At 43.4% G+C, this 18,562-nt stretch overlaps 1 protein-coding gene across 2 annotated transcripts in view; it reads right to left on the minus strand.

Annotated features, from left to right (window-relative positions):
* Nucleotides 1–18,562, minus strand: part of TTYH3 (tweety family member 3) — a 79,127-nt gene that overhangs the window by 35,495 nt on the left and 25,070 nt on the right. For both annotated transcript variants that reach the window (XM_030484547.1, XM_030484549.1), the window contains exon 2: nt 3,747–3,916. In XM_030484547.1, the coding sequence (XP_030340407.1) occupies nt 3,747–3,916 (170 nt within the window). The remainder of the gene's footprint in view (nt 1–3,746; nt 3,917–18,562) is intronic.

The following is an 18,562-nucleotide window of genomic DNA, read 5'->3' on the forward strand; positions in this document are numbered from 1 at the left end:
TTTAAGTTGTTCTGCTGTTCAATACTGCATTTAAAGAAGCCACTTGGCTACTTAGTCCTTCTGGTATGTTTTAGGAAACCCACTTATGTTAAGTCAAGAAAGCTCCTGAGCTTAACACTATCATCACTGGAGCACACCCACAGAAATACAGTAGGGAGATAGTAAACTGTACCAGCTCTTCAAAGAGTTATATGATGTGAGACAGAAGAGCAGCATGCCATGATTTCCATGTATTCCTATAGATACCACAGTATGATCTAACGTACTGCAGACTGTGTACTTCACATCAGCATCACTTTTCAGCGAGACTCAAGAAATTCAAGTCTGAGGAATAGCCTTCTGTTGTTTGTATGCAAGAGCCACATGGGCTTAGGACATCCCTTGATAAAGAACAAGAAAAATCAAGAGCAATTCCAAATTAGCTTGCAACATGAACAGCAAAAAAATGTTTTCTGGATTACACAAAGTATACACGAACAGCAGAATGTTAATCTGATACAGTGAGTATATACATGCCTTCTGGTGGTGAGATCCTCCTGGTTTAATACCCACGCACAAACAGTGAAAACTCCTCCGGGTACCCAGTCACCAGTCTGAAAAGATGAACACTAGCCATTCACATCACATCCTTAGAAATGAATAATCTAACTACACCAAGTCATCTTTAATTACAGGAACTTCACAAGGAGAGCCCTTTTTAGACTTGATCTTCCCAGGAGGAATGTTAATTTGTCTGTCTAATTACCACCTTGCACTTTCACACCAAGGGAAAGCGCTATTACTGCCACTTTAGAAAGCAAGTTTTCACCATCTATTTGTACCCATTCCTTTCACGCATCTTCTTTACAAAGTTTCTTACCCACCTGCAGAGCTGAGCTCCCTCCTGGAAGAGTTAGGGTCACCTAACCTGGTGAATGAGATGATTTATAAGACAACTCCCCATACACAGAAACCAATCAAAATTGGTAAAGACTAGAAGTTAACTAAGTATTCAAGGAATAATCTAGGCAAATCATTCCTGCAGCTTTGTGGCTAGAGCAACTGGGAAGACTCATTAGAGAGGCATTTTGTTGGAGAGCTCCTGTTAACCAGTTATCCCTTCTGCTGGCTCAGCATTCTCCCTTTTGCTCAGCAGGAAATATCAAGTCATTAGGAAACAGTGATCCACAGCACTCAGCAGGATTCACAGTACAAACAACCCTCTGGGATTATGTCCTACCTGGATAAGCATATACTAGGCACAGCTGGAGTTAACCAGAGTTAACTAGTTCTAGGATATGAAGACAAGATAGGTTAACAAAAGTTAACCTGAGTTAACTAGTTCTAGGATAGGAAGACAGATCAGCTGCTGTTTGGAACCTCTCATTGCTTCAGCATCCATGCTACTTCTCTTCCCTTGCATACGGTGCTACAAACTGTCTCCCAGGTCAGCCTACTGTCAGGCAGACATTCAGAATAGCCTTATTCCCCATCACTCTGGGGCATCACAGCATCTGCCTGTCTGGCACTTCTGCTATGTGTAACACACAGCTCGGATAGGATGTATCCAGTGGACTAATCTTTAGCTGTTAGTATCTAACTGGGACTTCCCGCTAGCACAGATTAGATTCCTTGCTTGTCAGAAGCCGCATCTGCATTCCCAGCCAGACGATGAGCAGAGACTACCAAGAGGCGCCAATTTGAGTGCACTGTTGTGTCCAGCTGCTGGAAGAGGGGCAGAAAACTGACCTCAGCTTTGAAGGAGAGCAGCAGCACTTGGACGGCACCTTCACTCACCATGGATGGTACCAAGCTGCTATTGCTCAAGTGCAACAACATCAGAATGGATATTTAAAACTTGATTAAAAGAAGTCAAGATACATTCATTCAATATCACTGTAGATGCACTTCTTAGTTTTAAGGATAGAATCTTAGTTTTAAGGATACTCCTAATTTAATACTTGTGAAAACAAATGGTACAACAAGGATGAGAACCAATGGTTTGGATTTTGAGGAAGCCTAAGCAGTTTTTCAGCTTGCAGACTTGACTGGGAGTCACATTAAGTTTACCACAATTTATATGCTGACCTTCCAACTTTAAGTTGTCTCACACATGCTGTTCTGCACACCTTCTTCTCACCCTTTCCACAATTAAAAACAATAAACTACCACGCTCTGCAGCAGCTGCCCTGGACACATATGCTGCTTTACAATAGCTAACAAGAGCCTGTAGCAGCAGCACAACTATAAATAGCATCAGCTAGAGCTTCTGTAAGAAAGGGTTAGGACCACAGCACTTTCAGTGGATTTGAATGGATGCAGCTGAAGCTGCCGAGATCACTAAAAAGAAAGGTGAATGAGGCTGAGATTTCTTCTTTTGTTCTCTGGTTTGTCTTCCATTCCTATTTGCATTCAGCAAAGTATGGAAGAGCTCCCTGCAAAGATGGCAATATTGGCTAGTGCAGTAGGTCTCCTCCTCAAGACTGAGCCCCTGCCTCTACAGGCAAATCCATCCCTAGCTGCCAAACAAGAGAATGTCTGCTCTGCAGTGTTTGTTCCAGACTTCAGGGGTTTTCTATTCTCTTAAGTATGTGCCTTGAAAGAACAAATATACAAATGCATTAGTAGCACAATCTAGCTCTTGAACAGCTAAGCCTGGCCTTCACAGAACATTCTCACCTTCAGAAAGATCACATACCAGATACGCCACTTATCAGCAAGTTAATACAAAAAGTAAACCACGAGACACTGCAAAATACAATCCCCTCATTGTTATCTCCTTTCCGAACAGGGGGCTGCTCCCAGACCTGCCAGCACTGCAGAGGGGCAGCTAAGACCACCTGGAGCCTTGGGCAAGAGTAGATGATGCATGGAATTGTAAGAAATGCAGTGCTCAACCTCAGCAGACATGTCCATAGAGTTCAGAGTGTTCATTCTGCTCAAGTCAAAACAAACTAAGTCCAAGGCTCCTTCCAGAAGTTTGCAAGAATTTCCTGGCTTTCAGACGCCCCACCATTAACTTTCTAGGAAACGGGATCCTCATCCATGTAGACAAGAAAAACCCAAAACACCAAACCCAGGAAACAAACAAAATGTAAATTCTCTCCTTTTAACTTCTTCTGCACATGTTCTCCTCTAATTACTTAATTTCTCTTTTTTCAGAAACCTTTCTTTTCACTTCACCTCCACAACCTTCTATTGCTCACTCATAACATGAAATGTTACTGACACTAGCACCATTACTAGCAACCCTTGGAGATGGCACATTAGTACAGATAATGAAATGCAGCAGTGTCTTAGACAGGCTGCAAAATCTGAACATCCACTCCAGTCAAATACCAGTACTTCCAAACACAAAAGAATCCTCTGTGCCTCTTTCGTCCTAATGTACTCCACCACAGTCATTCTTTTTGGACACTGGATTCTAAGAAGTCTCCAACTAGACATGATAAATATTTCAACTGTATCCATCCCATTTAAGCGATAAGCTCCCAAGGATACAGTGTCCTTGATTTACCACTTGCAAAGGATCAAAGAGCAAGACATTAGCTATTCCTTTTCACACTCCTGAAACCATTAGGCAGTTCAGCAAGTGGTAGAAAGGAAGAAAATACATTACAGATATTTAAAACATACATATACCAAATGGAAAGAGGGATTACTGCCGACATTCACTAACTAGACACAGCATACCAAGCATGAACATGCACACACAGGACACACCACCCCAGTTAACAGGGAGGATCCCTTTCAGGCCTTGACCATACCTGCACACCAGCGTTGCAATGATGACACACCATGCTGTACAGCAGCAGTCAGCATTTAGATGTTCTTCACTCTTCCGATGGCGGCAGCACAGCCAAAATGAGTAGAACAAGAGAAAGAGCAGGTCCAGAGCAAGGCAGGAGAGCGCGATGCCACCCAACAGCAACAGGGCCTGTGGAAAACAGAAAGGGGTATCACATCTGACCACGGCACAGCCATAGCGGGAGTGTAAATCAGGGACCAGATGCTTAAGGGCTCTGCAAGAAGACAGCACTGAAGGCATACCTTGAAAACAAGTTGGGTTTTGGGTATTTTTTACATATAAACAGGAGATATTTCGCCCTACTTTATTCCCTCTCTGCATCCCACTCGATGAAACCTGGAGAATGGTTGGACTTGATGATCTTAAAGGTCATTTCAACCTAGTTGTTCTGTGCCCTAAGCAGTAAATTGCAGACTGGGACAGACAAAATGGCTCAGCTAACAGGCTAAGTGAATCAGAGAGGGTTTCCTCTTTACTCCTGAGCAGAGGTCAGCAGATTTAAAGGGAAAAAAAAAAGTTCAGCCAGCTGCCTCTATCTGCACAGTTCTTTAATCTTCATGAATAAATATGCAGGCTTATTCATTAGAAATCCAAGTGCATGAGTGGGTTTGAAAGGGGGTGGAATTTATTATACATGCGTGAGATTGATTTAAAAAAAATGAATCCCCATGCCATGCTTCTGTTCAAGGCAGATCCAGAATAAATGCTAAACCCCTCCATATACCATCCACATCTATAGGTACAACAAATGTAGATGCTAGACACACTGGCTTGAGGCCATCGCAAGCTGAATTACTGTGTTATACCTATTTCTTGTCAGATGTTCCTGGGAGGAAAGGGAAGCAATAAGTGTTTAATTCCATTCTAATTTTAACTCTATTCAAATTTCTTTGCATTTGGAAAATCCTGGGTGAAACCCAAAAATGCAAAACAGTTTTGTTAAATAAAATTAAAAAAAAAATAAAATCCACTCTAGCCCCCAATCCAGCCACACTTTCCCACGTGAATTGATCAAGTAAAAGGATGTTATTTTATCCATATGCTTTTTTGGATAAACCCTTGGAGTGGTGACAAGTGCCAGCTTATTAGAAATGACTTGAATATCTGGAAAAGTCCTAAGTCACCCACTGCTGCCCCAGTATTGAGAAGGCAGACAGATTTGTATCAGCAAACCTAAAACAAAGCTTTGTTCTTTTAAATCAGTATCTCTTTTCCTCCCCATGCAGAAATTCCTCAAAGAACATTTATACGCTTCCTCCCGATTGAAACAACAACTTCCTCCTGGTCAAACAAACAAAACAAAGAATGCTGTGATTAAAGTAAGATTCTTAACAAAACTGGTGACTGTTTCTAACAGGGTCTGGTAGTAACTTGCTCTTTGTAGGCTTTTCCTCCCCTTCTTTCCCCCTAGTTTGCTCCATAGGTACTCCCTGATGAGATATTATCCTGGCAAACTGTACGAGCCACACAACATACTTTCCAGCCAAGCAAATGTCAGAGTGTAGAGAATGTAGGGCCCATCAGCTATACATAATGAGATTCACACTAGTTAAACCTAACTGCTGCCTCACAGATACTCCACGTAGCCATACACTGTTTGTTTTCCCAGCCTGAAGGAACCCACCAAAGCCCATCAAGTGCACTGGGATGGGGGGAGCTTGCAGGGGCTGCTTTCCCAAACTGAACAGCAGAAACTTGGTCCTGTTGTAGGAATTGAACTTTGGTATCTTTAACAGAGAGGAGTGGGGGTGGAAGGGAAAAAGCCCTATCCCCCTTTCCCATGATTATGCCAGATGGTGTGCACGCTGTTTGAGTTCCTCAGCAGAAAGGGGCCTTCGAGAGGGAAGCTGCGTTCGGAGCCCCACTTTCTCCCACTTCTGAAGGCTTGCCATATACGAGCATTCAATACTAATTTAACCAACACACTTGGCATACCAAAGCTCCTCGGGGATATTCTTTATTTTTTAAACACATCAGGATGCTGTAATGCAAAGCTTTCCTGCGCTGCTTGCCTGCACTTCTTTCTTCACACCCTCAACCTTCCTGCATTACCACTGGAAAGATGAATTCAGCTGAAAACATCCTTCCAGCAACTCTTTATCAGCAAAAAATTCACACTGCAGCTCCAGATGTAGAGGAACAGCCCCCATTAAAAGGCAAAAAAGGAAATGCTATAAAGAATAAAGAAAGAATAATTGAAGACTGCCATGCAGCAAGCAACCTGAGGTTCCCACTTTGAAAGGACACTTAATATATGCTTTAATTTATGCATCTAGCCAAAAGGACTTGGCTGGCCACTACACCACGATCTGTGTTTCATTTTCCAGAGTATTTGTTTTCCATTAATGGATATGTGCCATGACAACAAGTGAAATCATCCAGCAGAGCAGTTATTAATCTTTCTGACTGATGAGTCAGTTTAGGACCTAGACACTGGCTGGCAGTGAAAGCCTGGTTGCAACCAAAGATATGCCTGTGCCTGCTTGTTGGGATTAAATGACAGTATTTAAAAAAGGGGGGGTTGAGGCCGGATAAACCCTCAGCCACTCTATCCTGCAACAGTAAATCCAGGACTCGGCTATCCAAGGCCATGTTACCCTGAGTAAATGTGAAATTATGCACTGGGCCTTTTGCCACAAAAGAGCATCAATTCGTCTTCAAACATTTGCTGAGCTATCAGAACCTTTATAGCAAATGATGCATGAACTGCCCTTACACAAAAAAGGAGACAACTTGAAGCAGCAACATTTTACCACTGTGCTGACACTAATGGCAGAAGTGGAGACAGAGCAGTCCCTGAAAATGAGTGTAAATCCAAGTGGTAACAGCCAGACTGGCAGAAGACAAAGCTACAGTACTAGGAAGCACTTTCAGAACAGAAGTTAATAGCAGTACATGAGCAGCGTCGCTAGCTTGGAAAGGCACCATGAAACCTGAATACACCGTGTCTTGCGCAGGAACGGTGCTTGACAGCCAGTTGCAGTGTTCATAGCCTTTCTCAACTCCAGCATGCTTGCCAGGATTCATGGTATTTATGCTTACAATGGGAGTAAGAAGCCAAAAAAAAGAAGAGGCAGAACACATCTATGCCCCTGTGCACCATCACAATAAGAAACACAGCAAAAACATCCCATGCAAAAATACCTGGGGGCTGGTATGAGGGTACCCAGAGGTGCTGATGTTATACCTAAGGATGTGTACGTAGTTCAGCCTTTAATTAGGTCTCTGAGACCATGCCTTATGTTACTGTGGATCAATTATACCAATATACAGCCTTGCCTACTGGATGAAAAATCTCCATACAAAATAGTCACTTTTGGCTACAAGTTCATTAGTTACCTGAATGTATCTGTGGACTGTGGTCATGGAAGGCTAATTTTGCCTGCTGAAAATGCACTTAAGGGGTATATACTCCATCCTACATACCTAGTCACAAATAGAAGTGATCTAAAAACAAGAGCCATGACACACTGTAATGCAGGAGGTGAATGCTGGGTTGCTTTCACATTAAGTGTCAAGGTTTAACTCCGCCTTAAGTGCTGTTTGTTCATCACTTGACTGTACAGACAAGTACAGGGCTTAGAGACCCCTCCTCGCACCACCATGTCCCCTCTGCTATGAAGATTACTTGGCACAAGAAGTCCTGGCAGCAGAACAGGTTTAGGAAGTTAATTCTGAATACACATTGGCACAAAATAATTCCTGTGTTAATTAAGCACAGTTTTTACCAAATCTCAACCTATCAAACCTCCAATGAACACATTCTTCAGACCTTAACTGTCCTAATAGCAGTATGGTGTAGTGAGCAGCCCTTCATGCGGAAGAGATGATAGCTATTTCTGGACAGCACTGGTATTTCACTACTAGTTAGAACACTAAAACCTCATTAAGAAACTTGCAAGCAAAGCTGAAGCCTTCAGGTTGTTCCTGAAAAGCATGCAGTTTTGCTTTTAACCTTCCATCAATAGTTTTAAAGGTATTTCATCTTAAAACTTCATCATTTCAACCCACAGGACAAAATAGCTACAGCTTTTGAGTATCTCAACACCACAGCTGTCTTAATCATTGCCAGATACAGAACCATTTATAGGTTTACCTTAAAGTTAGCTTTTGCCAAAAGAAAGCTTTCCACTGAATCTGCAACTAGTGTTCCTTCTGGATTTCCATGCAGAGACTTGAGATCGTGATAATAAAACAGACAGAAGAGGTTAAAGGAGTGTGGGAAGAGAAATACGTTCACCCAGAAGAATAAATGAAGCAAACTGGGCTGCTGCCAAAGGAGCACTCATCTCTATTTATTCCATGAAGGACGGAAGTCTTCTTAGCAAGAAAAGAAACTGCTGTGGGATAGCGTCATGCCCACACTACTTCCTACACCATTTGTTTTTGCAGACTTCAGGACATCTCTAAGCTTATGTACTCATAGATAAGTAACTAAGTCCTACCAAACTGATTCTTTTTTGTAACACTGGCAACTCGAGGAACACACTCTGACCTCCTCACCAACTTGTTCTGAACATACTGTGTGTTCAGAGACTCTATTTTCACTTCTGAAAAATGCTGTACATGGTGTTTGTTGGGATCCTAAAGTGTCTCAGGATGTCGTTCATCCCACAGCCTCTGCAGAGGGATGCAGGTTTTGGTAGGGAACGAAGCCAACCACGTATTGGCAAATGTAATATGGGGGGAGGATGTGGAAACCACTACTGATCTCAGCACTAAACCATCCATATCTCCTCTGCCCGGGGGACAGGCCTTCCCAAGCCAATTACTGTACTCAACACAGCAGAGGATCAAGGCTGGGCAGGAAACGTGCTGTGGAAGAGGCTTTTCCCACGGTACTGAGATGTATTCTCCTTCATGAGGGATCCCTCAGCAGCATGGAAGAGCACCATGGAAACAGAGGACAGGCTCCGACGTCTCATCTCCTTATACAGACATCTCCCAGAGAAAGCACATTGTTAAGGAAGCGCAGTAGATTATACAGATATAGATATTTAGAGCAAGTCCACACTGGAGCAAGTAATATAGGCCAACACTTTGCCTTTAGCTTTTTTGGGCTTGCTTTTCTGGAAAAGAGAAAATGCCAAGGATTATGTCATGTTTTGTTTGGTTGGTTTATTAATCACCTTAAGACAATACAGCAGACATTAGAATAAAACAGATCTACAGTTGAAACAACTCCTAGTATGACTAAATAGCTCAAATGTATATAACCAAGTTGGTTAAATAAACAAGCTAGCTTCCTCAGCGCTGAGAAGCTATCTATACACAGCCAAGGGCTTTCCACAGTTAATTGGTATTAGAGCCGTGAACTAAAGCCACTTTAATTACAAATGAGTGTTCACCCAGGATTTTAATGTAGTTTAACTAGAAGGGCCTTAATTCAGTGTAGTTTAATTCACTTTAGTGCATCTAAAGTGGTTTAACTAATCTGCTTTGAATTTATTCCTCCAGTTAATTCAGATTAATTTCTCAAGTGCCCTTGTGCAGGCAATGACTGAGAACAAGGCTAGGTTGATGAAAGATTCATCATCATTTCCTCCATACTAACATTCTAACCCCTTATTTCATAATTACAGACTTTGAACACTGACTTTATGTTTGGTCCAGTTCACAGAAGCCACCATTGCAAAGGCTGAAAAGACACAACCTCGCTGATACTTGGTTTATTGCAGTAACCAACATGCAGTACAATCATCACCAGAGTTTTGAGAGCTCTGGTAAAACAATACATAGCACAGGTACATCTGCATATCTCAGCTTCTACAGGTTACACAGGGGCAGGTGCTAGAATTCATTAGAGCATCTCACGTCAAAACCAAAGAGAGATGGAAAGCACTGACTGGAAAGGATTTGCTTAACAATTCGGTTGGATGGTTTTTTCTGCCCACGAATGCAGATCTAAGCTGTGCTAATCAGCAGTGAACACTGGAGTCCTGTTGGGCTGAAGTCAAATAACAACCCATTTATTCCCGTAGCTGTTACCAAATCAGCAATCTCCATCTTACACAGCAAGGCAGAGTTCCCAGAGGTGAGGGGTCCTCAAAATTGGATGTTCTTATCCCTAGTTTCTCCATAATGCTGGCTGAAAGCCTCCATGCACTACAGTGATGAAAAGAATGAGACACTCACCAAACTCTGTTTCCACTGACAGGTCTCCACAGACTAAATCTTTATTAAATGAGGCTTAGCTCACAACTGGCAGCTTGTCAAATGAGCATTCTCACTGCAAAGGCGGATTTCCTTTCTGGGGATTCTACAGATTCCCTTGCAGGGTTCTAAAAAAACCTACTATGGATGCATCAGTGTTCATGCAGGTCTTTGCCCCAAATCCCAGACCAGCAAACTGTGTAAGGAATCCTCTTGGGAACGGGCCTTCAGCGTTAGAAGTTTATGCCTTCCTAGTATTCCCAGTTGGACAAAGTTAAAAGCATTAGTTAACTTTGTTTAAAGGCAAGAATCAGATAAATATTTGGAATATTGAGGCAAAGAGCACTGAACGGATAGCTAGAAGAGTTCGATGGGTGTCCTGCACTGCTCGTGTCCGCACACAGCTTGCTTGCCCAGCTCACCCATGGCAGATCCACACAATTTCACCAGACATTCCTTTCCCACAGATTAGCTCACACATTCCTGCCTGACAGCAGCTACTCTACTCAAGGTCCTTCAGAAGCAGCGTTCCTTCCTTGGTTAGAAAGCTGTATCATCCATTAAAGTCTTAAAACACAATCTCTTTGCAATTTTCCAGAAAACTGGATAGCAGAAAAACCCTGTGCTATAAAGGAAGTATGAATTTAATGCTCCTACAACTCCAGGATAAGCAAGCACTGCCTGCATTACCTGGCTTAAGCCCAAGTGCTGTATAAATTCCCATGCCAAGACAATTCCCCATCCCCACCTCTGCAGCGGGAGCTCAGCTATGCTCCTGCTGGCCTGGAACTCCCTGAAGGCAAGACGTGGCACTGCCAAGCTGCCTGTTGCATGCAGGCAGGGACCAGGGCACACTTGCACAGGCCAGCACATGAGCTACGCAGCACTGGTGTATTAAAAAAAGGCAGGAAATGCTTAGGCCTGAAGCCCAGTGACTTAATCCAATTTCCATCCTTTTTCCCTTCCCCCTCCTACAATATGGGCTCTCAGAGACAATACACTTCATTTAGAGGAAAAAAATCTCTCTCCTGTGTGCCTATCCTTACACATTATCAAGCAAAGCACTGGGACACTGCATTTGTTTATCTTACGTGCTGACCATGCATGCTCTGGAGTGGATGCCAACCTCAAGGGTTTATTTTCAAGACTCCAGCTGTAAGACATCCGTGCTTTACTTTAGGCTAGCTGCTCTTTAGTGGTTGCTGTTTCTTATTAGATATGGTTTGAAAACCAAGTATTCATACTGCTCCTGTGAATTTCAGGAGTTCTCCACACAGAGAGTCTTTCAGTAGAGATGATTACATGCATCATCTCCAAGTCTCCTGTTCCTCTGTAGGACCTAAACCCTGTGCTTTCCAGGGCCAAATAGGCATTGGTTAGGACTAAATGCCATATCGAGACTCACAGCAGCTTCTTGTTCTTCTTTATCACCTCCTCTTAAGCCAGCCAACCAAATGAGAAGAGATCAACCACCACAGTGTTTGAAGACACTGAGCTCAAACCCTCAGCTCCAATGCCCAGAGTAGGAAAGGCCTGGCAGGGAGGTCACTGCATACACCAGTACCCTCTTAGCTGGCAGCCATCAGTCTGCTTTGAGACAGACTTCCACATGCCATTTCTATTTGGAAGAAGATAAACAAGGCAATAGGGAGGGAGGGGAACACAAACGGAAATGAGCAGAACCACCCTAAGTGGAACAGAAAACAAAAACTTGACCTGGTTGTGGAAACTTCCCCAAAGGAACATCATCAACAGGGTTAGCCCATCCCATCATCACGGATGGGAGTGTTTCCATAAGCATGATCACTATAGATAATGGAGTTCTGCTTGCTTCTATCATTATTTTGCATTATTTTGAACTTGCTGGTTTGTCTTCAGTGACACAGTATCACATCACTGACACTGTGATGTGATGATCACATCACATGTGTATAAAATGTGTATAAATTGTATATGTGTGTATAAATTATCACATTTATACAACTTAGTTACTTAAGAAGTTTTGCTGGGCAAAGAAATTGTTTCAGTTTCTTAGCAATGTGTATGTTCAGTTGCATAGGACACAAGCACAGATGTCCAGCACAAGCATTCTTCCTCTCACTACACTTCTCTGGCATCTTCTCTATGCAGCTCATGAGTTGCAGCCATACCAAAGCAGCTGAGAGAGGAACAGTTTGAGCATGGCCACTTCCCATCTACCCCAATGTAACCCCAGATGGCAACTCAGCCCCACACAGGCACCACTTGTTCACACACATACACATCCCAGTGGGATGGGGAGAGAATTGGAAGAGTAAAAGAGAGAAAATTCATGGATTGAGATAAAGACAATTTAATAGGTAAAGCAAAAGCTGCACACAGATGCGAAGCAAAACAAGGAATTCCTTCACCACTTCCCATGGTCAGGCAAGTGTTCAGCCATCTCCAGGACAGCAGGGCTCCGTCATGTTACTCGGGAAGACACCATCACTCCAAACGTCCTCCTTTCCTCCTTCTTTCTCCAGCTCTATATGCTGAGCATGACATCGTATGGTCTGGAATATCCATCCCTTGGGTCAGTTGTTGTCCCGGCTGTGTCCCCTCCCAACTGCACAACAACCCCCAGCCCACTCGCTGGTGGGGTGAGGAGCAGAAAAGGGTTTGGCACTATGTAAGCACTGCTCAGTGATAATGAAAACATCCCTGGGTTATCAACACTGTTTCCAGCATAAATTCAAAACAGAGCCTCATACCAGCTACTATGAAGAGAAACAACTACCCCAGCCAAAACCAGTGCACCCAAGTGATAAAAAACCCACACTGAGTTTCCAAATTTGTCTCCAAAACTTCCTCATGAAAGAAGCTCATTTTAAGAGAAGATATTTTTAACCACCACACTTGGACTGAAGTGATTCTGGAAAGCCAGGGCAGGCTGCCTTTCATGAGTTTCCACTATGGGACTGTGCATGGGGCCTCACTCCCCTCACAACATCACTGCAACCTTCCACTGCCAAGGAATTTTGGTGGGATTGTAACCAGGATTTAGTAAGGCCCACTGATCGGTCCCAAACAGATAGGGAAGCTCATTCACTTTGGGAGAAGTGCAAAAACAGGATGAACAGAAGTGGCAACTTTACCTTGGTTCCCAAGTACTGTGTGCAAACAACATAGTCCAATGTCTGCTCAGACCTACCAAGCTCATTTTTAAGGAGACTATTCAGGATAGAGCAAGGATTTATGCCAAGGCCCATAACTGATCTGCAAAGAACATTAAACACTTTTCTTTTTTTAAATCAGCTATACCTGGAAACAAGGAATTAGTACTTGCAATCAGAAGGATTATGAAAGCATCCTGACTGTACCACAGGAACACAGAAAGTGTGAAGAAACACAAGAGAGATGGGAAAAGATTAACAAATATAGAAAACATGATTATCGCTGGGCTAATGGGGTTGTGTCCTTGAGTCATCTGCAGAATGATGCCTTGCCCAGAAAATTCTCAATGGCCACATCTCTGCAGGCACCATTTTAATCCCATTTATGTCTTAGAAGTTTTGTGCCATGCATCTACTGCTGTACACGACAAACTCAAGTATAGCATTTGTTGTGCTGAACCACAAAAGGGATGCAGAATAATTTAAGAGAAAGTCCAAACTGGAATGGAAACTCCAATATCACATTGTTACTAATGTTAGACTTAAGCAGCTTAAGGTGCCTGCTAACATTTATACAACTTGTTTCATACCATTAGCAGCATGAAGAGGCCTCTTTCTAAACAGCAGCTATTAGGAAATTGTTTAAGCCACAGCTCTAGCACACACTTTGGCATTTGGAGGCACCTGGGTTTAATAGAATAAAAATTAATTAGGAGGAAAAGAGATACTTTCTGGCCAAGATAACAAATCTACTGCAAATGGTTTCATAAACTGCTTCTATTAGCACTAAATGGACAGGAAGGTAAAGTTGCTATCATTGGGCTTCTGCATTTATATCTCAGTGATGGGAATGAGCCAGATTGGTGCTCCTCTGGTGTCTTTAACATGGAGACCCATATCCGGTTTGTGCTCGGTTTGCAATTTGAAGTCAATTTTCAAAAACAAGAGTGAGAAGTTTGGAACAACAAGAAAAACAACAAAAGTAAAACGGGGCACTGCATTTCCATTGATATTTACCCAATTGAACTTCACTGGCATTTGTCTACACAACTGAAGCAAGTCAAACTGTTTACACAGCAAAAACTCGGTGTAGTTCATAATACACGTTAAGCCTACTACAGGGTGAGCAAAACAGCACTCTCAATTACATTAGCAAACGACACTGGTCTAGCTGCCCTGGGGGCTGACCTCTGGGAGGGGATGAAGAGCAACCTCAAAGGCAAACCGCCTTACATCTTTAAGAAGTCATGTCTCATTGTGCTACAGCAAGCAGTCCATAGGACATCTTCCTTAAAATAATTCCTATTTGAAGTCAGCTTTAATGCAGTATGTCAGTCATGTGGAGAGGCCATAAAGAACTGGAAAAGGGCAATATCCCATAGGGATATCTTCTGTAAGTCAGGGAAGGGAGAACAGAGGCCTCTGAGCCATCTATTGACCAAGGACCTGAACTGACCTCCTTGCACAGACAATGTAAACATGCCATTTAACTGTCAGAGACAAACAAGTGCCACACTTCTCACCATAAATTCTCTCCAAACTTCCTCTTTGAAGATTACTACAGTCGGGGTTAAAAAAGAAAAAAAAAAAAAAAAAAAAAAGAAGAAGAGGAAATCAACTTCCTCAGACTTAAATTTCCTTCCCCCAAAAGAGGCTCATTCATGTGCATCAAACATTTCCATACTGAGTCTTCCTTGGTTTTATTTTGGGGTTTTTTGAGTTGGGTTTTTGCTTCCCTTTTCTTTCTTTAAAGAAAATAAACCTCTCAAAAAACCCCATCAGGGACAAAGACAACCAATATTCACTATTGAGAACCTTCAAACCCAGGAAAAAGAAATACCATAGAGAGACTAACGGAGGAAGCAGATCAAAAAACTACCCAAGCCAGCCAAGACCCACCACAGTCACAGCTGGAGCCTGTGTTTCTGCACCACTGACAAGACTGGGAGCGTCATTAACCACTTCTCTGCTCAGCACTGCAGCCTGCACAAGGGAAACTATGGAGCTAAGGCCTCATGCAGGCTCCTTGCCAAGCCCCAAGAAGGGATTAGGGCCCCCGGCAGCTATACTGAAGGGAAATGCAGTTTGAATAGAGATGATTTCTTTACAGCTTTCCCCATTAAGCTGCAGATGGGCCTCTCAGCAACCAGGGGAAAGTAAGATGCTGCCCCCTCAAGAGCAGCATTGTGGCAAGTGGTCACAGCCTTACCCCTTCACTTCTGCTGCCCAGTCGTCATGCTGATATAAAGGGGAGCACATGCTTTAAATTTACCTCTCCTGAATGCCATTCATGAGAATAGGGAAACAACTAACAGTAATGGCACATACAGATTAAAAAAGCTTTGCAGTTACAAGTCAAATATGGTGCCTCAACATGTGTTTACAGAGGACATCCCGCTTTGTGGTTTCAGGTCTGAGCAGCTTCTCCATTTCCCCACAGGGTCAGGGGAAGATGGAAACTCTCTCCTTTCAGCTAAGCAAAGCTGTTCAGCTCTTACGGCTTGTCTGCCTGCAAAGCTGGAAGTTGTCATGGACTACTGGCCTAAAAAAATGTAAAGTATCAGGTTTATATCAGCTCTTTAAGGACAAATACACCTCACCTGCAGCTTCCTTTACTATCAAGTTTTAGGAATATGCAGGACATGGGGCTATTTTGCTCTAATAGCAGTTGTCCTAACAGGATTTTTCATTAGCTGCTCTGCTTTCCCAAGACAGACAGATCATTCCCACTAGAAATCAATGCACTTTATAGGTAAACTAATACCCTCCTTCAGAGATCCTTCTTGCGAGATGAGTGGTGGTAGGATTCCTTAAGCTCCTGCACAGTTATTCGTTCATTCATCAATTCTTCTGAACTGCATCTTGAGATTGATTTTTCAGGAAGGTTCCCAGAGCTCTCAGGGGTTCTGCTTACACTGATGTCATGGCTATATTTAAAGAAGGAATCCCACTAACGTGGTTTATAACATGCTCTGGCTGGACAGTGTAGACAGAGCTAAATCCTATTAAGCTACTTAAGTTGCTTTCCCTCCTCTAAAGACATCTGTCAAATGCCAGCCCTACACATACCAGCTAGCTACCCAACTAGCTTATCAAGAGTCATGCTTAAAACACCAAACAGAAACACAATTCAGTCATCACACACATGAGGAAAAGAAACTGGGGCAGTATGCTGCTCCAGTAACCTCCTGGGATCCCACAGGGTGGAGAAGGCTGGTGATTAGCTTTTTATTACAGCTAGATTGTAACCCACTTGAACAACATTGGACTTTAATGAAGATAAAATAAGAATTACTTTCTTTACATGTTAGTCTGGACTACTGGGAACGGACTATATGGAAAATATGTGAATGCGAGGCATAATTTTTAAAGACAGATCACAATACTAATGGGGCTGAGGGATGTAATTGGGAAAACAAAGCACTGTTCAGTCTGAACTCAGCACCCAATGGAGAAGGAAGAAAGCAACATAGTCATCTCCTTTCCCAGTAATTTGAAAATAGGCAATAGTCCTGAAAGATTAATTCCCATAAGTGTTAAACGTCCACATTTAAAGCGCCAGTTTTATAGCATTTACTCTACTAAGTCAGCATGTTACTGCTATGAGATTGAAGCAAACCTCAATTTCACAGATTCCATAAAATAATAGAAAACAATAGGCTGCAAAAGACCTCTCTAGGTCACTGTAGTGCAACCTGCTGCTAAAAATAGGGCTAATTTAATAGATGGGTTTGCTCAGGGCCTTGCCCAGGCAAATTTTGAGTGTCTCAGTTCCCAAACCTTCCTTCAGCACTACAAAGGAAAACGTTCATAAGTGATTGCAATGAAGTGCCATTTCCCATTGCAACTTGACGCTTGCCCTTCTGCTGGGCACCTCTGAGAAGTCCCTGGTGCTGCCTTCTCCAAGTCCCTCCTTCACATATGCGAAGGCTGCTCACAGGATCTGTCCTTTTGCCTTCTCCTCACCAAGCTGAAGGGTCCCAAGCCTCCCAGCCTCTCTTCACAGCTCAGGCTCTAACCCATCTCAGTGGTGGCACGCTCCAGTTAGGCAAGAGCTCTCCTGCACTGGGGGCCCCAAATCATTATGCAGTTATACAGCATTTATGCTGGCACGCATAACTGGAAGAGAGCCCATGCACGTGAAATGGCTGATGACCCCATTTTAGGGCTATTTCCAGCTTGCTTAGAAGGCTAGGCAAAGCACAAGCCTTCAGAGCTTAGGTTTATCCCACCTGATACAGCCATGAAGCACCAAAAGGTGACAAGATCTCTCCCCACAAGGAACAGCACGGACGGTCACTCTGCGAGTGTGAAATGCAGCAAGTACCATCTGAGACTAAGCGAGAGACTCAACAGCACGCATGTTATTCCTCAAAACAACAAAACGAGACAGCTGAGGGGGGAGGAAAGGAGAGGTAGGGAAGGGAAAAAAAGCAGCAATGGAGAAGTTACACGCTTCAGACTGAAAACAAGGCACCTTGGGAGTTATTCAGCGAGCCCAACTGCATGGATGCTTGTGCATCCCATTGGCTGCTGCCTTCCAGAGCTGCACAGCAACGAGCCCAGGAGGTGGGAAGCTGCCAGCATGCATGAGAGCTCCCTGCTCAACCCCTCCTCTGCAGCCCCACAGCCCAGCCTGCCAAGCACCACTGCTGCTCCAGCTCTCCAGCTAAGCGCAGTATTGACCGCTCTTCCCCCACCAGAGGTCAAATGGGGAGACACAGCCAAAGGAGCCAGAACCTCGGTTAAATGAATGACAGGGTCAATGCAGAGCAGCCACACCAAGTTACTGCAACAAAAGCAATACAGGATAATCCTGTGTTCTACCTCAGTTCACAGCTCTGGTTTTCCTTGGCGAGTGGGAAGACAGAAATAAGGATGGGGTAGAGGGGAAGGGGTAAGATGTACAGTTGTGCTTATGTCTGACGGGCCAGAGAAGTGCTGACACCCAAAAGGTATTAATACTCTTCAAAGGCAACACTGCACAGCATGAGTGCTTCTCTTGTTGATGTTTCACTCCATTAATTTAGGAAAGCGAGGGAGGAAATGGTCACAACAGGGAAAGCCACCCAGCTTCAGCTTTCCTACAAGAGGGGCTCCAATCCCAGGGTCCTAGGCTACATTTACACAAGAAGACCAGAGCATCTTGCAGAAGGACAAGCAGAAAAGAGCACAGAAATGAGCATAATGTGGAAGAGCAACTGATCCTCTGGGCTTACCACCACCACAGCCACAAAAAAGATCATGAAGTCTGCTATGGATGTGGAGGAGGAAAACTAGTTCTAGTGCCTGAGCTTGACAGCTCACAGCAGGTGAGCTGTTACAGCTTTTCTCTAGCACAACTACCTAAACCAAATCACCATTACATGCAAGCAAAAATTAATCTAGGACACACGCACATGAAAAACAAGTTTCAACTAGACAAAGAACTCAAACACAGTAGTTTGAGGGCTCTAGCACAAGAAAGGTCTGGAGTTCTTTCCATCCA

This window comes from Strigops habroptila, chromosome 4 (genome assembly GCF_004027225.2).
Source record: "Strigops habroptila isolate Jane chromosome 4, bStrHab1.2.pri, whole genome shotgun sequence".
In the NCBI taxonomy this organism is placed as follows: domain Eukaryota; kingdom Metazoa; phylum Chordata; class Aves; order Psittaciformes; family Psittacidae; genus Strigops; species Strigops habroptila.